The 25,869-nt window shown below is 50.8% G+C and overlaps 1 protein-coding gene across 2 annotated transcripts; it reads right to left on the bottom strand.

The window, feature by feature from the left end:
- Positions 1-1,357: 1,357 nt before the first annotated feature.
- CD274 (CD274 molecule) lies at positions 1,358-22,478 on the bottom strand. 2 transcript variants are annotated; one of them, XM_075559891.1, is made up of 7 exons: positions 22,283-22,478; positions 17,895-17,960; positions 16,545-16,886; positions 10,408-10,686; positions 7,718-7,825; positions 5,740-5,799; positions 1,358-4,609 (listed from the first exon to the last, which is right to left on the bottom strand). In XM_075559891.1, exons 1-7 carry the CDS (start codon positions 22,440-22,442, stop codon positions 4,587-4,589), a joined length of 1,038 nt encoding a protein of 345 aa, XP_075416006.1. In that variant the 5' UTR covers positions 22,443-22,478; the 3' UTR covers positions 1,358-4,586. The 2 variants fall into 2 exon arrangements, with proteins under 2 accessions (XP_075416006.1, XP_075416007.1); XM_075559892.1 differs by having other exon boundaries at positions 22,221-22,355.
- Positions 22,479-25,869: the final 3,391 nt, after the last annotated feature.

Here is a 25,869-nt window from a genome sequence, read left to right as displayed (position 1 = left end):
TCCCTGCGACCCCTCTGTGGGGGGATGCTCCATTGTCCATAGATGGACTTTGGGTCTCCTCTCCACCCCCCCTCGTTCTCACCAATGCATTTTTGTTTGTTTGTTTACTGCTTGTTGTGAATGCAAGGCGGCTTTTGTGACAATTTTGCTTAGCCATTTTTATAATTGACCTAAAGCCTGAGCAAAACTGTCACAAAAGCCTCCTTGCCTCCCAAAGGCCTCCTCCCCTCTCACCCACCTTGCTCAGTCCAAGGTCATCTGTGTTTTATCCTCACAATGGAATGCAGGCTTGTTATTGCTCTTCGGCCAATTCTTGTTTAAACTGCCCCTCTCCATTCAGAGAAAAGCAGTAAGTCTTTCTCCGTTCACCGGGGAGACTGAGATCATAAAACAAGACTTTACCTAAATATACTCTTATTTTTCTTCTGTCAATATCAATACCGCTTACTTAGTGATAAAGGAATTTTTAACTTGCTTTTTGTATTCAGCTCACTCCTTAAATGATATAAAGGTCAAGGTCACCCCCCCCCCCCCCGCCATGCAATATGGTGGACTCCTCCTTTGAAAGGTTCCCTCTGCAGTCCCGAGCCTGAGAAATAAAGATTTCACCTCGTTGAATTGGACATTGTCGTGGTCTTGATTTACTCAAACCTGCAACAATGTGACGACCTTGACTCGGTTCTGGGACGCTCACTTTCAGAAAAAAACTGCTGCTAAGAATCAATCTGTTTCCTGTGGGTCTCCCTTCTGGGTACACTCTTGGTGGAAAGTCCCCTCCTCTCCCAGCCCTACCTCCGCAGGTCTTCAGTTGGTAGCGAACTTTGCTTCTTTTCTTGGTTTCTCTAGGGTCCGGTGGCATGGCAGCATTACTGAAGACAGCAGAGACATAGCTTCTGTTTCCAAAGCTTACTCTGCCCATCTTCCCAATCGATTAAGTGTTATCAGCTGGGGTCCGGCCCAATAGAGTTATCGGCACCAACCAGAAAGATGCATGGGAGTCATCACGTCTACAAAATTAATAGATGGCCCCAAAACATAAATACTGTGGAATTTCCTTTGTCCTCTCTCTCTCTTTTATCCCTACTCACCTAGGGTCTCGGGGACACCTTCCTGGCTCCTGGCCCTTTGAGTTCGCTAGTTCTCTGGCTTTAGACAAAGGGCAGCTCTAACCTTTCTTTATGCTGCGATCCTAAACCCCTTTCACCTCCTTTCCTCTGATTACCTGCTCCCTAGAACCTCACCTCCCTCAATAACTCTACTAACTCAAGGTCTGCCTCTTGTCTCTGGAAAACCTCACAGTATCATCCTGAGTCCTCTCTATCGAGGACACAAGTTTTCAGTGACTTCTTCCCTTCTTTCACATACCAGCTGTTGGCACTTCTCATCAATAGTGTGGCATGCAAATACTACCACCACCACCAGGTGCCTTTGAGTCAGCTCCGGTGCGTGGCGCCCCCCATGTGCCAAAGAACTGTGCTCCTCGGGGTTTCCAGTGGCTGATTGCCAGGCCTTTCTTCCGAGGCAATTCTGGGCAGATTCGAACGGTCAACCTCTTAGCAGCCGAGCATGTGCATCATCCAGTGGGGCCAGATAAGCACAGAGTATGAGAACACTGAGCCTAGAGAGGCTGTTACAGTGACTCCCAAGAACCCATCTCCACAGAGATGCTAACTTACTTCTACAGAAAACAAGGAAATGGACGGGCTGCTATGTCTTAAGAACCAAAATAAATGAGGAGTGGATACCAAAGGCTCAAGTAGAAAGCAAATGTTTTGAGAATGATGATGGCAATAAATATACAAATGTGCTTGACACACAATGGATGGATACATAGACCGTGATAAGAGTTGTACGAGCCCCCAATAAAATGATTTAAAGAGGGGAAAAAAGGTAAAATAAATACATTTTATTAAGTTAATGCAGGCATCAAAACAGTGGCCACACGGAATCTAGAGCATGTCTGCCCATGTGCCTTACAAAGAAACACAACCCAGCAAGGCAAATCAGGAGATACAGTGCCGTAAACATCCAAGGTGCTGAGGCGGTGTGTGGGCTTGGGACGGAGGAGCAGGCTGCCTGGCCGGCTCCCTGGGAACCCTAGCTTCTCTCAGCCAGAAACAGGAGCCGTGTGCAAGAAAGGCCAACAGAAAGGATGCAGGGGTGGGGTGTCCTGCAGCCTTCACATGGGCGCGACGATGGTTCCTCTGGTCACCCGGCTTTCAGGAGGCCTGGGTGGCGACGAGGCCACAGGAGCTCCGGGGATGCAGCGGGCGCATGGCTCTTCTCTGGCACAGATCAGGGTGGAGGGCAATGACTGTCAGCACATGCTGCCCGGGTCTCCACAAGGACATGCCACTTGGCAAGCACAGCATCAAAGGCAAGTTTACACGCGAGAGGAAGCGAGCTGTTTGGGGTTTGGGGGCGGGCGGTGGTGCTGTGCTAAGGATGATTCCATCAGGGAACCCCTAACACCAGGTGTGGGGCCGACTCCCTGAGGTGGTCAGTGGCTGCTTTTCTGAAAGTAGACGGCCAGACCTTTTTTCCAAAGTGCCTCTGGGGTGGACCCAAACAGCTGACCCTTTGGTGAGCAGCTGAATGCCATAACACCACCACTCAGGAGCTCCAATTCTGCCACACAGGCTTAATCAAAGGTCCGTCCCTGTGGATCCTGGGGGCCCAAGGCCTCTCTCTGAGCAAAGCCAACATCACCTCACCCTAAGACCATCACTGAGCAAGCACATGCTGCTGTCCAACGGTAGGGGGTGTAGGTAGATAGCATGTTCCGAGCGTCGTGGAGGAGCCTCGAGAAGCTATGGAAACCGTGATCTAAAAGCAAACAAGGTGCGGTTCACGACTTCCCAAAGCCTCAACTTCCGAGGGGGCTGCTACGAAAGACATCACACAGCCATGACTCGACGGAGCGAAGCACACGGCAGCCGCCAAACATGTTACTCTGAGGACCCAAGACAGAGCCCATGCAAACACGCACCGTGTCATCTCACAGCCTGGATTATTCTCAGAAGAACGCAGGGAAACTGGGTGGAGGACGTTTTCACAGTCCCTCATTGGGCTTCAGAGCCCTGGTAGCATAGCAGTTATAAGTTGCACTGCTAACTGTGAGGTCCGCAGTTCGAAACCACCAGCCACTCCTTGGGAAAAAGGCGAGACTTTCTACTCCTGTAAAGAGTTTCCCTCAGAAACCCACAGGGGCAGTTCCACCCTGTCCTATCGGGTTTCCATGAGTCAGAATTGACTCGGTGGCAGTGACTTCCTGGTGAGCCACTGCTGGACTGCTGGAAAGTTACATCATTGATGTTTTGGTAATGGATTCAAATTCAATAGCATTTACATTAAAAGGAAGGATTGTTCCATAATGCTAGTGTTAGCTAAATAAGCAGCAGGTTACAGGACAGGCGAGTAAATAGAGGTGAGCATGATGAGACAAAGCAGGGCTTCAGAAAGTACCTGGGAAAATCCCACCTGCCCACACGGTTTGGAAGCAACCTTGTGCAAAGAGCTCAGGAGCCATTCTTCACAATCCCATTAAGCACTGGCCCCTTCACAAGCGGAAACTGCCTTGGCTATTAAAGTGCTGGGGTCTCATCACTCCCAGGCCTACAGTGGTAGCCACCTTCAGGGGCCCCTCCTCTGCCTGACCCTCTTGCTACCATTCTCCCAGTGTCTCACGCAACGACATCAGGCCGGTTCCTGTCCGTCTCCCCTTTAGACTACGAGTTCCTTGAATACAGGTATTGGGTCTTCTCAGTTCGGTGGCTTCGGCACCTGGCATGGGGGTTGCCTGGGCAGGGTGCTTGGTACACGGTTGTCTACAAAACTAACTGCTTAGGGTAAACTACACCTGCAGACTGTATCCCGTGAGCCTGCCAGCCACTGGCTTGGGAAAGCAACTTTCCCAAGCCACTGGCTTGGGAAAGCAACTTTCCCCTGGATTTCCTCAACTGGACAATGGGTACCCCCCAGAGGGCTGTCACTGTGATGACATGAGATCGGGTACAGCATGAGGGCCAGAGCGCTGCGGAGCTGACCCGTGCACAGGCCAGGTGCTTCCATGGCTGCGTGAGCGTGGAGACGAAGACTTTTCAAGCCAGGGAAGCCTCGAGAGAAATAAGGCGGGTGCCTAGACAGGTGCAGGGGACCGTTTGGTCGCATGCTTCCCGTTGCAGATCTACTTCCATGTTCCTGCAAAAGAAATCTTGCCCCCGCCCACAGATCATTCAGCATCCAGACTGGCGGGCGAGCCACGCAGGGTCCTCTGGCCTGGGGACCAGGGCCACTTCTTTGGGCAGCAATTGACCTCTGAGCCAGGGCTCCTCGCCCGCTTTGGGAGGAATGGGGCTCGGTGCAAAGAAGCGCCTTTCATGCGGGTGACCGCTTTTTCTTCCATCTTCCGCAGTCTCCTTCTGCCTCTCCCGCACAGGTTCCATCTGCTGTGCGGGGGTGTCGGCCAAGTCCTGCGCCTTCTGCAGCCCGCTGTCCTCTCCTCCATCCCTGTTCACTGGGAGCTCTGACGGCTTCCCACCACCTGCCAAGACACCCTGCTTCCAGGAAGGCGTTTGCCGGCCGGTCTACGTCTCCCCAAACGCTGTGTCTGTAGAGAAGGAAGCACATCTATTACATGGAGCCGTCAGAGAAAAGCTAGAGGCCTGTTTTCTAGGGGATATAATACAGGAGCAACGAAAAACCGATGCAGCTGAACTACGGTGTGGGCGAAGTATAATGACAGGCCCGCGGCTGCCAAATGACCAAAGAGATCTGCTCAGAAGCAGCCCGGCCAGAGCGCTCCTTAGAGGCGGGGATGGCGAGACTTCGTCTCACGTGCTTTGGGCGTGTTGTCAGGAAAGACCAGTCCCTGGAGCAGGACCTCCTGCTCAGTCAAGTGGAGGGGCAGCGGATAAGAGGAAGGTTCTCAAGGAGACGGACTGACCCCGTGGCTGCAACAACGGGCTCAAACATAAGCGCCATTGTGTGGGCGGGGCAGGACTGGTCGGTGTTTCATTCTGCGATTCAGAATTTAACAACAACAACATAATATGCTTGCAATTTGAGCAAGCGGCCGTTTCCTCCTTTGACTGGGTGCCCAGGACGGTCCTGGTTTTAAAACCCCAAGTCCTGCATCTTGGGAAACCTCAAGTCTTGCTCAGCTTAGGGTGACGATCGCCACCCCTGGCCCAGCCTGTAAAATGCCACTGTGGCCACCACGATGGGCCAGCCGGGCGGCACTGGCTGATTCGCTTCACAGCACAAACAGAGGCTGTGAAACCTGCCCGGAATTTGTCCAGGAGAAGTGAGAGCCCTTTAAACCCTTGTCCTGGGTTTCCAACTAGTTTACAAATGTCGAAGTCATTCTATTATTCCCCTCTGGGGTTAGTCATCCCGGGGAGGGGTGTCTGGCCCTTCATCGATGTTGACATTCGGGCAAAGAGTGTAAAGCTCCCGGGTCCACAGAAGGTCCCACAGCCAGACTGGAGGTTCAGAGCCTGACCTTCATCTTTTACCACTGCTATGTCTCAGGGGCATTTGGACCCTCTGTCTTCTCCTGGAAAATGAGGTCACACTAGTATTTTCTCTCTTGAATTTTGCGGGGTATATTAAAAAATTGTACATGAAGCAGTTAACATAGTACCGGACACACAACGCCTTTCCTTCCTTACTCATTCATTCATTCTCCAATTGGTCCCGTTGCGGGGAGGGGCTGGCAGGAGAGCAGTACACACTTACCATGATACTCCTTCGAGATGCCATCTCGGACGCCACCTTTTTCCACATCCACGCTTTTCCCTGGAGAAGGAAAGGCAAAGGTTATCATTTCATTTCTAAGTAGCACAACCCCACACAGAGACTCGGGTTGAAGTGTCAGGTCTTACCCCAGAGCCCCTAGGAAGCCTGGTGGGCTTCCTCCTTCCACGGGTCCCAAGATTGCTCCCAACCTCGTAAGGCATGTGACTGTGTTTCTCGGCTCCGTGACTTACGACACATTCCTGTCACAGCGAACTGCCCTTGCGGCAAAGTCCAGCGTTTTATTTGGGTTTGCGGTTGGTACATTTCATTGGCTAGCAATGTGCATGGCCTACAAGGTTGGCAGTGGGTAATTGGCTGAAGCCATCCTATCTGTACGTTTATAGAGGATGTTGCTAACCCCCAAAGATGAAGAAAGTTCAGATTGATAACTGCTGATAATAAACAGCAATAATCGTGAAGGAAATAAAAAGGAAAGAGGATCACATGGATGGCAGGTTTAACAGGATGGGGTTGATTTCATATCTTGAGATGGGCCGTGTAAACAACTAGAGTGGGCTTCTTTAAAAAACAAACAAATAAGCAAAAAATCCCTCTAGATTCCTTATCCCTCAGTCCTAAGCAGTGGTCCAAGGGGCAAGACTGAAGCAGGAGATGTCTTAGAGCCTATCCAGGCTGTAAAGGCGCTCCTTCAAGTAAAGGGAAACCGTGGACACACACAGGGGACTGGTATCACAACTCTGGCTTCGGTGGAAGAACCCCGTGGAAAGTGGGAGACTTTCCCTTTGCCTCTTTCCCTCAGAGGGGAATCATTGCGGAGGCACTCCATCATCCACTGGTTTTCCCAACTGCTCACTGTCCACAGAGGAAGGTGGAAACAATGATTTCCTATCACCGATCCCACCCAGGATGAGTTGCTGTTAGAAGGTGGCCCAGACATTCTGTCTGACTCAGTGTCCCAGGTCTGCTCACAACCAGTTCCTGAGAACGGCCAGTGAGCCAGTGACTCCGCCCCCTTCCCTGACCTGACCTGACCTGCCCGCCCTAAAGGGCGTGGGGGAATTCCTCAAGGACAGTGGAATTTCCTTCAATTTCTTGCTTCCTTGTTTGGCAACAACCTGTCTGTAAACCAGTCAGTTGCCACTGGCTCGCTTGGTATGCTTCTCAAAGTACTGCAAACCGAAAGCGAAGCCTTCTGCCGGGCGCCTGGCTTAGTGCGATCCTATGAACCGCCGCTGTAGCTCTCTGCGGGAGCACAGCGCTTGCTTCATCTTCTCCGAGCGGCTGCCGGTGACTTAAGACCGCCGGCCTTGTGGCTCAGCAGCCCGGCGTGTCACCCACCATGCCGCTAAGGCTCCTGGCTATTGAGAGAAGAGTTTATTCGGAATCAGCTTAAAAGGGGAGGGCATTATTTGGATGCTTTAAATCGTCCTTGATTTTAATCGCTCCCATGGGTTAGGTGGAGCAATAAATGCATGCAAATTGTCTTAAAAGCGGTTTCAGGTCCTCCATCAGAAGTCTTGCAAAATACTCCACGGTACAAATACCCCAGGTCTGCAGAGGGGGAGTTTAGCAGGAGTGTCCATTCCGACTCATCGTGACCCTGCAGGACAGGGTAGAGCTGCCCCCAGACGCTCTCGGAGGCTGTCGACCGTTCCGGAAGCAGAGTGCCGGCTCTGTTCTCCCTTGAGCGAGTGTTGCGGGTTATCACTGCTGGCCTTTCTGTTGGCCCTCACGCACTCCACCGTGGTGTCCCCAGGACTATCCTGCACACCATGTTTCCCCAGGTTGGGTGGGCAGGCTCACTGCAGGAGGGACTGGCCTGCACCCGGCAGGATGTTTCCCATCCCTGACTCTGCCGACTAAACGCCACTCTGAGAACCAGGAACCCCCCACCCTGGGGCCCTTCCCGCCCCCCCTCCCTGTGCTGCCCAGAAAACCACTGCAATAAAGGCAATACCGTTTTGTCTCAGGTAGATGATGAAGCTCAATACCACCCCGGAGAACAGTAGGGGGGCTCCTAGAATAGTCAGGTGAGTCCTCTTTTGGGAGGGGGGGACGGAGAGCTCTGAAAAAGCAAGCAGAGAGACTCAGCGTCAGCACTTGTAGGAGAAGGTCAGGGGACCCAGGAAGTCATCAGCCTTGAGGGGAGGGTGGTGGTGGTGGTGGTGTGTGTGTACTCAGGCAAGAAAGTGGGGGCAGCCTGGACATATGGGAGCAGCCCAGAGTCTGGAAAGAAAGCCAGGGAGCTGAACTAGGTGGCCTCGGAGTTCGGCAGCTTTGGCTCTTGGGCAAGTCCCTGACCCCTCCTGACGCCAGAAGTGTTTCCCAGGAGGCGAAGGCTCTCACAGAGCAAGGGCCATGGGGAGGGGAAGCTCCAGGCTCCAGGCAGCACCATGACTTCATTCCCTGTCCGTTCTTTAATGGAGAAGCCAGCCAACGGGGCGCAGGTGACCATGGCCCCTGGGCACTGATGCCCTCCTGCTCCCCCACAGGTGCTAGTGAGTGAGGGCCAGGGCTTGTTATTCTCTCTCTCTCTCTCTCTCTCTCTCTCTCTCTCTCTCTCTCTCTCTCTCTCTCTCTATTTCTCTCTCCCTCTCTCTGTAGTTTGGACATCTGGAAAAACCCATCCATGGACACCTCCCACCAGCCTCTCTGCCCGGGGGTTCAGGCAGCAAGGAAAGGGTGGTGTGGCTCGTGGAGACTCAGGGGTGGCCAACCCCACCTCTCACCATCAGCCCGCTCCTGCAGCTCCGTGGGGAACTGAAACCCACTACCCTGTCCACACGGCCCAAGTGTAAAGCCACCCCAGTAGCCAGCCAGCCTGCCTCTGTCTCGTGGCGCACGATTCGAGTACACATGTCTCATACGCGTCTCAAAGCCACAGTCAGGGTTGGGGTGGAGACAGTGGAGTTTTGGTGGGAAAATTCTCGCCTTCTATGCAGGAGCCCAAGGAGCCTTGGTGGCATAGTGGGTTACACGATGATTGTTAACCACAAGGTCAGCAGTTCAAAACCACCAGTCACTCTGCAGGAGGAAAAGGAGGCTTTCTACTCCCTGAAAGAGTTACAGTCGTGGAAACCCACAGGGTCAGTCCTACTCTGGCCTATAGGGTCACTATATGTCTCCAGAGACTCAGTGGCAGTGAGTGTGGCTTTGAGTTTGGGGTGCAGGAGCCTGGAACTGCTTTCCAGCCTCATGTGTCGCTAGCACCCATCTGTCTGTGGAGGCTCCCGTGCACCTATGATTCCAGTCTGAGGTGGGCTGGAAGAAAGGTCTGGTGACTGACCCTGTGGACCACCGCAGTCCCCTCTGCAGGCGACCTCAGGGATGGCTCAGGGCCAGGCAGCCTTCCATTCCACTGTGCATGGTCCTCAAGGTCGCTACCGTCCTCCTCTCAGGTGCCCTAACCCCCAACTCTGAGCCCCAGATTGGTTAAGTGAGGTCCTGTGGGTCAGCCACCAGCTGAATGAGGGGCTCTAGGTCAACAGCTGTGAAACAGTAAAAACCACCACCCTCCAAAAAATGAAAAACAACAACGAAAACCCCCAACCAGTTTCCATGGAGTTCATTCTGACTCACGGTGACCCCACACCTGTCAGCTACCCTGTGCTCCTGAGGCTTCCATGGCTGCTTCTCCCTGAGTGGATTGCCAGACCTTACTTCAGGGTGCCTCTGCCTAGGTTCTGGCCCCACCCTTTGGACTAGCTGCAGAGCTGACTAGCCATCTGCCTGCACAGGAATTCCTTTTAGAGGGCAGGGCCCATTAGAGAGTTCTTGCCAGAGGCCACGCTGGGACTTCAGGGCTGGCATGCCCGGGGGGCGGGGCATCTCTGAATTGTCTAGTCTGTTCTGACGCTTCTATCCCACTGTTGGGTGGTTTGCTCTGAAGTGCCCCGAGCTTTTCTGTCAACACTTCTTGGGCTCAGGGGGTAAGACGTGCTTCTCAGAACCCTAGTGGGCTGACATGGAAGCCCCAGCCCACCTAGCTGGGCTTCTTGGCACGCATGCCCTCCTGAAGACAGGAGGATAAGAAGTAGCTGGATCTGTGTCTTAAAGAGACACGAACACCTTTAAACACTATCATTTATTTTATCCAAACTAACATAGGTAACCATAACCCTACTCCCTGCCATCAAGCAGATGCCGGCTCACAGCGAGCCTAGAGGACAGGGTAGAGCTGCCTCTGTGGGTTTCTGGGACTGTAATTCTTTATTGGAGTAGAAAACCTCAGCTAGTGGTTTCAAACTGCTGACCTTGTGGTTAGCAGCCCAGCTGTAATGACCAAGCTACGTGGGCCCCTCAGTGTCCCTGGTACATAAGGCATATTCAATGACTACCCAATTGGTTCCAAATGGAGTTGGTTCAATTCAGAAGGACGCTACAGGAAGAAGTGAAACTCCCCACAGGTTTCTAAGGCTGGAATCTTCACAAAAGCAGACTGCTTCATCCTTCTCATGCTGAGTGGCAGGCGGATTTGAACTGCCAACCTCTGCTAGTTGCTGACTATATGACGTGAGGAGGCAGGGTGCTTTTTGGGCGACTGTCACGTTATTCCTTCCGCAAACCTTGAGCGCCTCCCACAAGCAGGGTGGGAGCTAGGGGGCCAGTGCTGGGTGCCTGCCACAGAGACGACATCCCGAATGTTACCTGGGATGACCAACTTTGCTGTGCTGTTCTCCTGGAGACCTGGTCTCCGGAATGTGCAGTGGAAGACCTCGCTGGCCGTGGCGTTGACCCTCAGCATGCTGGTCACATTGAGAAGCTCCTCCTCCCCTTTGCTGACAGTGGTCCTGCCGCTCAGGACTTGGTGGTCACTGCTGGTCCAGATGACCTCCGCCTCGGGGTAACCCACAGCCTGACACATCAGCGTGTATTCCAAGGTGACTGGATCCAGAGAAATCCACTGGTTGATTCTGCGGTACGGTGCTAGGTGTGAACAAAGAGAAGTCAGAGCTTTCGCTTGGTGCCGTCTGCCTTAAAAAACAAACAAACAAAAAACAACAACCCTCAAACGAAACCCACACCACGAAGTCTATTCCACCTCACAGCGACCCTGTACTGGGTCTCTGAGATGATAAATCTTCCTGGAACAGACAGCCTCATCTCAGACAGTAGAGCAGCTGGGGGTGTGGGGCTCGAACCGCCCACCCTGCCGTTAGTCCAATGCCGCAGACTAGCTGCATAGGTCCCCACATTTATTTGACCTACCACTCTCTTTTTAGGGAAAAAAAATTACTCAGCATCCCCCCAGCAATGAAAAACGCTGTCCTACAGGCCACATTGGGACAAAGGCGGAGCTTTCTGCTCCCATAAGCAGTCACAGTCTCGGAAACTCACAGGGGCAGTTGTGCTCTCTCCTAGAGACTCGTTATGATTCGGCATGGACTTGTCGGCACTGAGCTGATAGTCCATCATCTGGGGTCTGCTTGTGCAGTGACGTGGCTCCTTCCATGAGCCCTCTGGGAAACACTGTCTTAGAGTAATGCGCCCGAGATTCCATTCTCTTAGCAGCGCCTCAATCCTTCTACCCAAACTTGGGTCTCCTGCCACTGAGTCCATGCCGACTCATGGTGACCCTATAGGACAGGGGAGAACTGCTCCCCCCACACCTCCCTGGGTTTCTGAGATAGTCACTGTTTACTGGAGTAGAAAACCTCATCTTTCTCTCACAGAGGGGCTGGAGTTTCAAACTGCTGACCTTGCGGTTAGCATCCCAACGCGAAAACCCCTGCACTGATCAAAATAACCACCCAACATTTGCTTTTATTTCTTATATCTTAATCCCACTCATGGACCTGGGAAGCAGACATGGGATAGATTGCATTTTCCCTGCTGGTAAATTCTGCGATCAAGGGACATCAATATTCTCAATGAAAGGGCAGCTGCCGGGAGTCTGGTATTTCAGTTTCACCGCAAAGAAGGTTCCACAGAGCCCCACGGATGACCACAGGTGAGAGAGTTCAGAACTAAACTCTTTCAGTTTTGAAATGCTTCACCCTGAAACTCCATGCTGACTAAACCCCCATGGGCAGCTGGGTGATTACATATCTGCAGTGATGGGAAGACAAGATCCTGGCATAGCAAGGAAATCGTTTGCATCAGAGGACATGCAAGCACTTGATTGCTTTGCCTGCTTGCAAAACTGACATGCACCAGCAGGCCACCCAGCTTCTGCTGCCCTGAGGCAGTGCTCCGGGGACCCTGGACACCTGTCCAGACAGGAGGCGGAAGCTGTAACTGTGCCATCAACTCCAGCCCCCAAACCAGTGTATGCAAAGAACAGGACTGGAATGTTGACATAGTCATCTAGCCACCAAACAGACAGGCCAAAGACACACGACGCTCACAAGACGCTCGGTCCGGTAGGTCCTCTGTCTGACTTGTCCCCCCGGAGCTACTGCTTAGAGTCATCCCAAGACCAGACTTCCTTCTGCATGAGCCAAAGCACCCAGGCAGCCCACAGGGCGGCAGCCCCAGGGCGCCGTCAAGGGAAGGTCCACAGTCTGAACCCACCCAGTGCTCTGAGGGGGTCGAAGGGCCCAGGGTCTGCTCCCAGGCCAGCTCTGTTCTACCCCAGGGGGCCAAGAGGAGTTCGCATCTCCTCGACCTGGCAGAGTCCCAGGCAAGTGTAAACGGTTCTCCGCCTGGGCTGCCAGCGTACAGGCTGGCAATGAGCATTCACCCAGAGGCACCTTGGGGGAAGGCCTGGCGACCTACTGCTGGAAAACCCACCCTCTCTTCCCTGGCGCAGCAGGGCTTTCCATGAGTCAGAGTGTACTGGAAGGAAGGACACCGCTCTCCACTTCACGGGCAGGGCTCCCAGTCCCTGAGCACTGAGGCAGAGGAGGGCGCCTCCTCCCACAAGAGGAAACGCAGCCTGGGGTCTGCGTCCCCTCCCTCCCCGCTTCAGCCCTGCTGAGTAATGAAACGCCCCCACCCCCAGAGGGCTAGCAGCGCAGGTGATGTCTTGGTTATACGCTGGGCTGCTAACTGTAAGGCCGGCAGTTTGAAACCACCAGCTACTCTGCTGTTGAAAGACGAGGCTTTCCACTCCTGTAAAGAGCTACAGCCACGGGAATCCCCAGGTAGACCCTATAGGGTCGCTACGAGTCGACTCCACAGAAGGGTTGGTTTTGGGTTTTCAAAGGCTCGTCTCGATGGCACCCAACAACCTGATCAGATCATCTCTCTAATGCTTTGAACTATGCTCAGCTTTGGCTGCTAGACTGAGGGGGACACTGAACACATAACCCCCCACCCCACACCCCTTTCTCTCTCCTCCTTCCCCAAGAGGTTTTTCATTATTCTGGAGAAGTGGAGTTTCAAAAAATTCAATGGAAACTCAACCTAGCCACCACGACAAATGGTGTACTGTTGACAACAGCTGGGTTCATTGAGCCGGGCTCAGAGGCCCGGAATGCACCCTGAAGTGGGTGAGATTCCCATACCCCCATCCGGTGGGGGAGGGGTGGTTTCTAATGACCAATGATCCCTTTATGATGGGATCATACTTACATCACAGACCTTCAGGTTGGTGGTGGTTGGCCTAGGACTGGAAAACTCACAGGACCATTGATTTCATTCTGCCCAGCCCACGGCCAGTTGGCTCTGACTCAGCGAGGGTTTCTGAGCCTGTGAATCTTTATGCGAGTAGACAGCCTCATCTTTCTCGTTTGACACAGCGGGTGGGCTTGAACTGCCACCAGAACTCCTTGATTTAAGGGTAGTCAAGGATTTAAAGTCATCCTTTCTACAAGAAAGCAGGCAAATAATTCTAGAGCGGGGTTCAATGAAGGGAAATTTCCACACAGCCTTAGAGAGTCCTTTCACCCGGCTGTGGGCAGGGGTCCTGGCGTGTGTGTGGGGGGTGGGTGGGGGGGGGTGGAGAGGTCTGTGAGCAGAGGGTTCTTTGGGGACCCTGCACGGGGGATTTCTGTTCTTCGTGGAAAGTTGGGTTGGATGCTCCCGCTTGAGCACAGTCAGATTTCAGTTCTATGAATCGTATCAGTGAAAGTAGAGGCCATCAGCAAAGGTGTTTTCCTGCACTGGGCTGGCGGTCACCCAGAACTTTGAATCCAAGCGAGCCCAATGACCTAGTTGCGGATGAGTTCCCAGGAACTGACACTGGCAAGTTCCTCATCAGTACTCCAAGATACCGCTGGTCTCGATTCCTCGCGATGACTGTGTGCCCCAGAGCACCGGTCAGGCCTCTCTGAGGAAGACCCGCCTCTCACACTCGGTGTGCAAATTGACCTCGGAGAGCTTTTGACTGGGGCGTGTTTTTAATCTATTTATTCCATCCTGACAGAGAAATGCTCAGAAGAAGGAAAAAGGAAATCGTTGGTACACGTATATAATGAAAGAGCAGTTGAAACAAAGGCATTTGGGGGCAGGATGGATGGACACACACACACACACACACACACACACGGTTATTAGTTAAGGGCCCCAGGGAAGATGGGGTGATGATGGGATACTTCTTCCCTTCTGTGGTATCGGAAAGGGGCCTGATGGCACAGTGGTGCAAGAGCCCGGCTGCTCACGATTGCCTGGTGGTCTGCACCCATCGGGGCTCTGTGGAAGAAAGGGTCTGGTGGTCTGCTAGCATGGAGAACAGCCTTTCAAAGGGCTTCACCGAAAGAGTAAAAAAGAGAACCCACAGACTATGGGGGTGAGGATGTTGGCAATGACATAGCAGACACAGGGCTAATCTCTCATGTGTGCAGAAAGCTTCAGCCCTTCGGCACAAAATGACCCAAAACCCAAATCCAAAATGGGCAGATATCACGGAGAGACACTTGACCCAAGAAGACGTCCAGGGGGCGACAAACATGAAGAAATGTTCATGATCGTCAGCCAGGAGAGCTACGCTAATCAGGGGAGGCATGAGATAGCATCTCACCCTCGCACGCATAGCCAAGTTCAAGCAAACAAGCAAATTGGTAGCATGGTGATGGTGCTGTGGGAAGACGGGGACTCTCTCACCATGCAGCGGAAAAACAGTGCAGCATTCTCGTCAAATGTTGGGAATAAAGACAGCATACAACCCAGTAATCCCACAACTTGACGTGTGTCCCAGAGAAATAGTGTCATGACAGGAGTAGACACCCGAGGAAAAGACTTGTGGAAATTTGGAATGGAAGTGAGTAGACATTGTCTGTGATCCCTGGCAGCTTCCACGATGCCCACTCATCGTCACGGCAGCCCTGGTTCCAACAACAGAGGATGGAAACCACCTCCATGCCCGTTAGCGGCAGGATGGACAAGCACACTGTAGTGCGCACACACTGTGTTGCCTAAGAAGAACGACAAGTCTGTGGGAGTGCCTCATAACAGATGAACTGGAGGACGTTGGGCCAAGTGAGATAAGATCATCACTAAAGGACACATGTGGTATGAGACCACTATCATTAAAACCCAAGAAAACGTTTTCACATGAAAACAGTCTTTGAGGGATGCCAGAGGAAGGGAGGGTGGGGTGGGGAGGGTAAGTTACTAATCATAATAAGTGAACACATCTTAACTTAGGTGTGGCAGGGGTTGGGCAGTAGGGACAGGGAGATATGTATGAAATAAGTCAAAATGAAGTTTAACCTGAGGGGAGAAGAATGTGTTTGCTGACATGAAATGGTATCAGAAAACACCTTAAGGTGTGTTGGAAACTGACTAAGGTTATGGATTCATGGAAGTATATAAATGTAAACCTTCCTTAAAATAAAAAAGATTGCAGACTCAGGACTGTCATCAGGTCAATTCCAGCCCGTCCTCTAGGGTGGCTGAGCCGGAATCAGGTCAGCAGTGCACAGTACACAACAGCAGTATCCATCAACAGTGCACAGCAATGACTGCACAACAACAATAGTACACAGCAACGCCCGTGCACAACAGTACACAACAGCACACAACAACAGTGCACATCAATGACAGTACACAACAATGACAGTGCACAACAACAACAGTGCAAAACATCAATAGTGCACAGCAACAACAAAACAACAGGGTGGCAGCTGAATGGTATGCATGCCCGGGCATGGTTTATAATCATGACAAAGTTTAAAAAGGAATTGGTTTTCAGGAAACGTGGGAGAAAGACGAGGCTTTCTACTGAAAAGAGTGACAGTCTCGGGAACCCCGGCGCGGCTCCCCACTGTGCTCTCAGGTGGCTGTGAGTCGGCATCGACCCCATGGCCGAGAGCTTGGCCTTGAACCCACGGCAGACCATGATCCTGTCCTACTCAGTTCTTGGTCTGCAGGCTCCAGCTACCACTGAGTCAATCCCACCTCACGGTCACCTGTGAGTGTCAGAGTAGAACTCATAGGGTTTGTCACTGGCCAATTATTTTTCGGAAGTAGATCACCAGGAATTTCTTCGGAGGCACCACTAGGTGGACATTAAACCACCACTCTAGTTAACAGTTAAACACTTAACTAACTGTTCAAATGATTGTCCAATAGGAGGTGCTCCAGAAATGCTTATTGGTGTGTGTGTGTGTGTGTGTGTGTGTGTGTGTGTGTGTGAATGACCGAATAAACGAACCAATGAACAGATGGCTGCTGGTCTACCAGAAAGCAAGGCTAGCATTCCCAAGGATGAAACAGCCTGAATCCATGGGAGGGCAGTTGACCGTGCCTATCATAATTCTTCAGAAGAAAGAATCATGGACCTTTCTACTCCCATAGTGACAGTCTCGGAAACCCAGAGGGCTGTTCCACCCTGCCGTGCAGGGTCGCTAGGAGTGGGTATGGGCGCCTTGGCAGTGAGCTGTACTTCTGGGCATTCTTACCGCTGACTTTAAGAGTAATCCGCTTGTAGTCGGCTCCTCCATAGCTGATGAGGCAGCAGTAGACCCCAGCGTCCCGAATTTTGACATCGTGGATCTGCAGGGCCGCCCTCCCCAGCCTGAGCTGCTCCTTCAACAGCTGGGCCCTCCCTCTGAAACTGCTGTGCTGCACCTCCGGGTCTTCCTGCCCCTGCACCAGCTGGATAATCTTCTTATCCTCCATCTCCCAGTAGACCACGAGCACAGCCAGGTCTAGCTCCTTCTCGACCGGGAATATGCATTCCAAGGTGACATTGTCACCAATCTCGGCCACGTGCAGGTCCTTGCGCACTCTGACGGTGAATGCTGACAAAGGAAGAGAAGCCACCTGCGTGAGAAGGCACCGTCCTCCAGGAAGTTACCAACCGGGCGCCCAACTGACAACCACTTTCTCTGGTCACGTAAAATCCAAACACACTGCCATCTGAGCCTTGAGGACAGGGTAGAACCGCCACCCCTGTGGATCTCAGAGACCTTAACTCTTTACAGGAGTAGAAAGTCCAGTCTTTCTCCCTGAGAGAGGCTCGTGGTTTTGAACTGTTGACCTTGAGAATCACAGCCCCAATGCATAACCACTACACCACCAGGGCTCCTGCTCTAGTCACCTGAACAGTGATTCTACTTAAGGACTTATTTCCCTAAAATACCATTTTATCTAAAGTACCATTTTATAACCTACTGGGTTTGAAGCCTGGTTTGGGCCTCTTCTGTCCCATCCCTCAGTGAGAATAATAGAATGATTTAAATAAGTTGTCCTCTTATAATCCCTAAACATACATGTACTGGGACACAGTGCCCGGCGGTGGGATATTTATTACCAAGGCAACTTTGCTTCCTACAGAAATGTCAGCATTTGCCTTCTCCCTCTCCTCTTGCTTACCTCAACGCGTGGCCAGTTCTCCGGCCAGAGGCGAATGGGTGTGGAGATGTAGGAGGAGAGTCTTAGGATGAATCCCATTCTATGCGACCTTGACACGTTCCTGAATAATTAAATTTTTCCACTGGGAAAGGCAGGTCACAGGGCAAGGTGGACAGAATGATCCTTGCTTACAACGCACGCACACAGTCTGTGTACACCATTTCCCCACATATTTTCAGTTGTTACCCATGGGAAATGGACCATGGGAGCATTTTGTTTATTTCAGTTTCTCCATGCTCCCTCCCCTTTTGTACAATGACACGGATGGCTTACTTTGAAAAAAAAAAAAAGGTAGAATGTTCTCTTTGTAAAGGTATTACATCTGTTCTGATTACTATTGTAATTTCTAACTCAGGGTTAAAATATTGAAGGTAGCCAAACTCACGATGCCTTACCGTTCAGTAAATGGCAGTAGCTCATCAACGTAATGGCAGCAAATATCCCCATCTTTCTGTAATGGCCTGATTATAAAAAACAGAAAAAGAAGTCTGATTCACTCAAGAGTCAACACCAACACAGCACGGGGCTTGGCAGCCCTAATGGACATGGTCTTCTGATAACTGGTCAGTGACTGATTCTGTGAACTTGGAAATGCAGCCGCTTCTCAGTTAACATCCCAGAGCTGTATAAAACCAGGTGAATGACCAGAAGGGCAGGTTAAAGTTTATTTACAAGCCTGGAAAAGTTCTACTATGTCCACTCGGAACCAGACAAGGAGATCACTCAAAACTCAGGGCCAAAATGAATGAATGAATGAATGGATAAGCTCAATGCCATTGAGATGATACCTACTCATAGCCACGCTATGGGGCAGAGTAGAACTGCCCTGTGGGTTTCTGAGACGGTCACTCTTTATATGAATAGAAAACCTCCTCTTTGTCCCACAGAGCAGCTGGTGGTTCTGAATTGCTGCTCTCCTGGTCAGCAGTCTGACACACAACCACCACCTGGGGCTCTCAGCCAAGGAAATCCGCACAATCTCACTGCTATTGAATTGGTACCGTCACATACCGGCCCAACAGGCCAGGGTGGAACTGCTCCTTCGGGTTTTCCAGACGATAAACCTTTACCAGAGTAGAACATCTCATCTTTCTCCGGAGGAGCAGCTAGGTAGGTTTTGAACTTCTGACCTTGAAGGTGAGCAGTCCAACCCCTAACCCATTCTGGCACCCACGCTTCTGACACGAGGAGACACTGCACTAAGTCTTTCAAGGAGTCCACATGTCTTCCTGCAGGGTGACTCTCCAGACCTCTACCACCCCACCCCGCGCAACATTTCAAACCAAAGAGCATCTGTTGGGGACTTCTGCCTTTGCTGGTCCATTTCCCTTATCAGTTGGCTCCTTGTCACATCCTCCCTCCTTGACTACAGAGCCCTGTCCTTCCCTCTCCCAACCTCCCCAGTTATCCCTAAGTGTCAATTCTCTTCCTGAGCTTCTCACTGTTGCAAATAGAAATTCTACTCCCTACATAGAGGAGCACTAAACCCAAAGCAAACCCACACCTCCCACTGGATCCCGACTCATAGAAACACGTCCAAGTCCCTAACTCTTGATGGGAGCAGCAGCCAGCCTCGCCCATGTGAAAATGTGAGTGGCACAGAGGTCTACCTCCAGAGGCAGTTACCTAGGTTACATTTATGTTGCCATCTGGCTTGAAAGTCTACTCTTTCATTCAGCAATCATCCATTGAGCATCCCTCTGAGCCAGGCACTACTGGGGGAAGGGGAGGGGGCGGGAAGCACAGAGTCAGTCACTATCCTCATGGAACTATTTGAATAGGGAGTTAACAAAAATTGATCTCACGATATTCCAACCCATCTGTTCATTTATTGACATCATTTCTTTCTTGTGCCATGCCCATATTGACAAAATTTTCCTTCTTATTGCCTCTCCGAACTTGGCTGCGGTTACCTGTCATAGCGACCGATCTGTGCACAACAGAATGAAACTCTGCCCGGTCCTGCGCCTCCCTCACAATGGCTCCTGTGCCCAAGCCCATTGTTGCAGCCACTGTGTCCGTCCATCTCCTTGAGCGCCTTTCTCTTCTTCACTGCCCCTCCACTTCACCAAACATGATGTCCTCATCCAGAGACTGGTCTTTCCTGACCACATATCCAAAGTATGTAAGATCAAGTCTTGCCATCCTTGCCTCTAAGGAGCACTCCAAACCGCAAACACATACCCAAACCTCGCAAACCATATGCAAAGGAGCCCAGTTGGCACAGGGGGGTAACCACAGGGTCATTGTTCAAACCCACCAGCTGCCCGTGGGAGGGTTTTCTGCTCCTATATAGGTATGCCACCTTGGAAACCCTGGGGAGAAGTCCTACTCTGGCTCACTGGGGTCAGTCAGTCCCACTGCAGTAGGTGTGGTATTTGGAGCCATACAGAAGGCAGAAGAGCAATATCTAAATAGTTCTTAAAAATCATACAAATGGAATACCAAAAGTAGACTTGGGAGACAGAGTGTGGCGCCCCATCAGACTCAACTGGGAACACTCGTAAAGGCCAACAGACAGACCTTGAACTTTTTATAGGCTTTTCCACTTTTGTCAGTGGCTTTCTTTTTGTTATTGTTATTTTGTGTGTGTTTTTTGCTTTTGTTATTGTTTTGTTGGTTTTTACTTCCTTTGTTGTTTTATTTGGCTTTGCCTGGTTTTTGCACTCATTAATGTATCTGCATGTCTGTCTAGATAAGACAGGCAGGATAAATAATTCAGAGATGAAGAGAACGGGCCCAAGGGTTCTGGGGGATATGGGAGAAGGGGCGGGGGAGAAACCCAGGGACAAGGGAACAAGTGAACTGAAATCAATGGAAGGAAGGTCATAGGATACCTAGTAGGGCTCAATCAAGGGCAATGTAGCAGCGAGGAATTACTAAACCTGAATGAAGGCCAAACATGATGGTGGGACAAGAGGAAAGTAAAAGGAAATAGAGAAAAGAACCAGGAGGCAAAGGACATTTATAGAGGCCTAAATACAGGCATGTACATCTGTGTGTGTATGTGTGTGTGTGTGTGTGTATATATATATATATATATATATATATATATATATATATATATCATGAGAGGGTAATAGAACTATGTACTCATATCTGTATGTTAAGAATTAAGGTTGCAGATGGACTTTGGGCCTCAACTCAAGTACTCCCTTAACACAAGAACACTTTGTTCCAACAGTCTGATATTCTGTGATGCTCATCTTCCCGACATGATCACGGAAGACAAAATGGGTGCATAAGCAAATGTGGTGAAGAAAGAAGGTGCCTGGCTATCAAAAGATATAGTGTCTGGGATCTTAAAGGCTTGAAGATAAACAAGTGGCCATCTAGCTGAGAAGCAACAAAGCCCACATGGAAGAAGCACACCAGCCTGTGTGATCATAAGGTGTCAATGGGATCAGGTATCAGGCATCTAAAACCCAGAATAAAATCATACCCACGGTGAATTTGGGAAGGGAAGGCATGGAGTGGAGACCCAATGCCCATCTGTAGACAATTGGACATCCCCCTACAGAGGGGTCACAGGGAAGAGATGAGCCAGTCAGGGTGCAGTATAGCACCAATGAAACACACAACTTTCCTCTAGTTCTTTCATGCTTCCTTCACCCCTCAATGCTACCTTACAAACCGGATTAGACGAGAACATGCACACTGGGTACAGACAAGAGCCCGCAACACAGGGAATCCAGGATAGATAAACCCCTCAAAGGCAACAAGGAGAGTAGAGAAGCCAGGAGGATTAGGGGAAGGGAGGGTGAGAAAGGGGAAATGAATCACAAGGATCAACCTAGAACCCCCTCCAGGGGACAAATAACGGAAAATTGGTTGAGGGCGATGGAGGACGATGTAAGATACAGAAATAATAATCTAAAACTTATCAAGGGTTCGTGAGGCGGCGGGGGAGGAAGGGGGAAGAAATGGGGAGCGGCTATCGGGCTCAAGTGGGAAGCAAATGCTTTGAAAATGATGATGGTGGCATATGTGCAAATGTGTTTGACACGCTGGAGGCATGTATGGATGGTGATAAGAGATGTAAGAGCCCCCAATAAAAGTACTTAGGAAAAAACAACTTAATATATGTTTAAGATAGTTTAAAATAAAATCATAGAAATGGCTGGTTAAGGATGCTCAGCTCACCAAGCAAAGGCATCCAGAGAAGACATGAAGCATTATTTGCTGCTCACCAGCTGAACAACATCATAACCATATTAACGTGGGGCATCTGGGAGGAGTGGGCAGAAGAGTGGTCTTAATGAACCACCCTTGAGAGGGCATTTTGGTTTAAGAGTGTACTTGACCTTGCCTACCCTCTCCTCCAAATCTGCACCTCACCAGTGCAGGGCAAGGGTGCAGGTCAGGAGCTGCAGCTCTGCAGGGTGGCAGAGGGACTGCTAGGCAGTCTGGGACCCCGGCTTCCAGCTGGGAGGCGGTGGGGGGCGTTTCTCTCTAGACCTGGCTACCTAGGACCACTGGCAGGTGCTTACTTAAAAACCACAGACTGACCTAGTCCCGCCAGGTCACAAAGCAAATACATTGTGCTCACATTAACCCCCTACCAGGTATTGCTCCTCTCATCCCCTCCCGCGCACACCCCTCTCCCCGCCCCCTGCCCCCCCACCCACAAGTTCCACAAGCCAGTACGCTTCCCGGCCCATCTCCTCGGTCCCCAACAAGGGTCTAAGGAGAGATTCCATGTGACCCACACACACACTCACCGCCTTTAAAGCACCCAGCAGCCCAGGGAAGACCCTGGAGGAAGCCAGCCAGCCCCTCCTACCTGGCCCGCGGCGGGCGCGGTGTGGGGTCGGGTGACAGAATGCGCACCCCGGCCTCCTCCTCCTAATGTATCCCCGCTTGCTGGGCGGGGACGTTCCCACACCCCAGCGCCCCTCCCCGCGGTAAGGCTCGGGGAGTAGGAAAGCGAAAGTACTGTGCATCTGGAGAGAGGCGGCTTCTTCCCGGAGTTGTGCTGCCCTTTCCTAAAGATGGTTACTAGCTAGAACCCACACACGGTAGTGAGTTCAAGGTGCTAAATACCGACTGACGTCAGTGCCCCCAGCCCACCCCTTCTCTAGTGCTATTGTGAAAAAATATATCTCTCACAGTTGACTCACTTCTGTCCAGTCAGTTCTGAGTCAGGGAAAGGTAGAACTCTCCTTGCGTATCCCCAAGACTGGTAACTCTTTGGGAAGTTAAACGCCTCACCTTCCTCCGGCGGAGTCCGCTCTGAAAGTCCCACTTCCAGCCTCCTCCCTGGGGCCGGGCTCTGGGCGCAGGTCCTGGTCTCTCCTCTTCTTTCTGCTCCGTGGTGAGCTGCGGATGATGCTCTCCTGCCCCATCTCTGCTCGCCTATACCTTGAAACAGATTGAACTCAGCCAACCCTCTACCAGGGCGAAGAGAAACTGATTCCCAAATGGGTTTACAGCCCCGGGTTTGGTGGGGTTTACAACACATCTAGGAGTGAGGGGCACAACGAAAAGGCCTTCCAAGAGGACTAAGCCTTTTGACCTAACTTTACAGCACAGGAGTCTTGGTGCCATAGTGTTTACTCCTAGGACTGTGATCCTCAAGGTCAGCAGTTTGAAACCACCAGCCGCTCAGGTGGTGAGCAAGACCAGGCTTTTTATTCCCATAAAGAGTTCCAGTCTTGGAAGCTCACAGGGGCAGTTCTACCCTGTCCTGTAGGGTCTCTGTGGGTCGATATTGACTCTATGGCAGCAAGTGTGGTTTTCTGCAACATAGCGAAAGCAAAACAGCCAGCCAACGGGGCTTTGGTTTTTATTCTAGAAAGTAGGTGTGTGTCTACCAGGAACCTTTGAAAAATGTTGGATATTGTGACTTCCTCAAAGTTCCTCGACATAACGAAACTTTGGCTTCTCTGTCATTAATATAGCTGCCCTCCTCTCTCGCTCTCCTTTTCACATGGCGCCATCTTTTAAGAATCATTGGATCTCTCCTATCCCATCTGGGTGAGGGCTAGGAAAACCCTTCTGGTCACTAGGGGCTCAAAGGGTGGGCACAGCTGGAAACTCTGGGTCTTACAGAGAGGCCAGGCCTCCTTTACCTAGCCCTTCTGCCCTGCTAGATTGCTAGGAACTTCCTTCTCGGCTCTCTTCGTGGCAAATTGAGTAATCATGGGGTTGCTAACACTTTCTGCTTAAGCCTGGTGGGGTAGTGATTATGCTGAGCTGCAATCCCCAGCTGCTCCGTGGGAGAAACAGAAGCTTTCCATTCCCTTAAAGCGTTACAGTCTCAGGAACCCACAAGCAAAGTTGTACCCTGTGACCTATAGGGTCACTATGAGTCAAAGTCTACTTGATGGCAGTAAGTTTGGAGATTTTTTGCCTGCGTAACCTTTACAGGAACTGTGCATTGTGGTTATACATTATGTTGGGCTACTAACCACAAGGTCAGCAGTTCAAAACCACCAGCCGCTCCTCAAATGCAAAATGGGGCTTTCTACTCCCACAAAGAATTACAGTTTCAGAAACTCACAGGGGTGGTTCTACCTGCTACCTGGGGACTCGCCATGAGTCACAACCCACTCGTTGGTGGGGGGGGAGTTTGGCTGCCTTTTGGGGGCCTGTTTTGCCATTTTAAGGGCCGCTCAAAGTCCTGTGTAATGAATTGGCAGAGTGATGGCATTGAGTTCCCAAGCATTCTCCTTTTCTCAGAATCACAAGTTTTCCTCTTTAACCTCAGAGAACACTGAAGGTCATACCTACAGACACCTGGTAGGAAGCCAAAAATCCTCCTTGATCTCAACATAGTTGTAGCAGAACAAGGAAATCCAATCCGACTGGTCCCTCGTTGCCATCTCTTTGGTAAGGCAAAAGGTGAGAGGGGCAAAAAGGTGAGAGGGGCAGTGCTTCGTTAACTTTGCAGACTGTGACCCATAGTCCATGGGCTTAGGTCAACAAACATGACCACCAGGGTCGCAGTTCACACATACCTGGGTTGATTCCACACAGAATGTATTTAAAGCAACTCTGCAGACAGTGCGTGGCTGCAGACAAGGTCTGTGGACAGTGGTGCCTTAAAAACAAACAAACAAACCCATCAAAATAGTGATTCTGAGAGGGCCAGTGAAATTCAAGACAAGAGGTCCGCTCAGATGGGTGTGGCTACGACTGCTCGGGACCCCAAGGGGTCATGGTGATAGATTGTCTCCAAGAATACAGGCCAATAAGGGGGGGGGGTGAGAAAAGGGCCAGGAATGTTGCCCGGAGGAATTTTTATTTTCGAAGCACAGCAATGCGCTTGGTCATTGTTTGAGGGAAGTAAGGCCTTCACCACAAGGATTTGGTTGGGAGACCTTCCCACACCCACCCCACAGCCCGGTCTTGCCCCTTCAGGTGACTTTTTGTTGTTGTTGTTCTCCAAATTTAAGGGGCAAAAGAATAAAAAAGAATCCAGATGTGAGCCTGTTAGGCAGATAGGCAGGAAGTGGTTTATCATTCGCTTGTCGGGTCAGGGTCTACAGAAATGAGCAAGAGGGAAGGAAGGCAGAGAGGAATCTGCCTCTCTGAAGTGGATGGGAATGGAAGGTATTTGCTCAGCCCGATGCTCGATAATTTACATGTTAGTCATCTGAGACCTGCGTCCTTACTCACCTCTCCCCCTGCACCACTCAAAATGAGAACCGTCAGCGGCAAACAATTATTGTAATTAGAATTTGGAATGCACGAAGTATGAATCTAGGAAAAATGGAAGTCATTTAAAATGGAACGGGGCCCATCAAGATCAATATGCTAGGCATTCGTGAGCTCAAATGGGCTGGTATTGGCCATTGCGAATCAGAAAATCATGTGGTTTACTGTGGTAGCAATGATATAATCAAGAGGAATGGTGTTGCGTTAATCTTCAGGAAGGACATTTCAAGCTCTATCTTGAAGTACGATGCTGTCTGTGATAGGATGATGTCTCTCTGAATACAAGGAAACCCAATCAATACAGCCATTATTCAAATTCATTCACTAATCACAAAAGCTAGTGATGAAGAAATTGAAGAATTCTACCAATGTCTTCAGTCTGAAATTGATCACACGTGCAATCAGGAGGCATGAATAGTTATTGGCGGCTGGAGTGTAAAGGTTGGAAATGAAGAGGAAGGAAAGGCAGTTGATAAATATGCACTTGGTGATAGAAATGAAGCTGGAGATGCATGATCACATTTTGCAAGACCAACGGCCTCTCCATTGCCAATTTTTTTTCAATAGCATAAGAACAAGCTATACACGTGGACTTCTCCAGATGTAGAAGTTAATAGCAAATTGACCACCTCTGTGAGAAGAGATGATGGAGAAGCTCACTCTCAGCATCAGCAGCTAAAGTGGCTGTTCACTCCTATGGGAGTTCAGGTT

Source organism: Tenrec ecaudatus, chromosome 10, assembly GCF_050624435.1.
Source record: "Tenrec ecaudatus isolate mTenEca1 chromosome 10, mTenEca1.hap1, whole genome shotgun sequence".
Lineage (NCBI taxonomy): Eukaryota > Metazoa > Chordata > Mammalia > Afrosoricida > Tenrecidae > Tenrec > Tenrec ecaudatus.
This window is presented reverse-complemented; position numbering and strand designations above follow the sequence as displayed.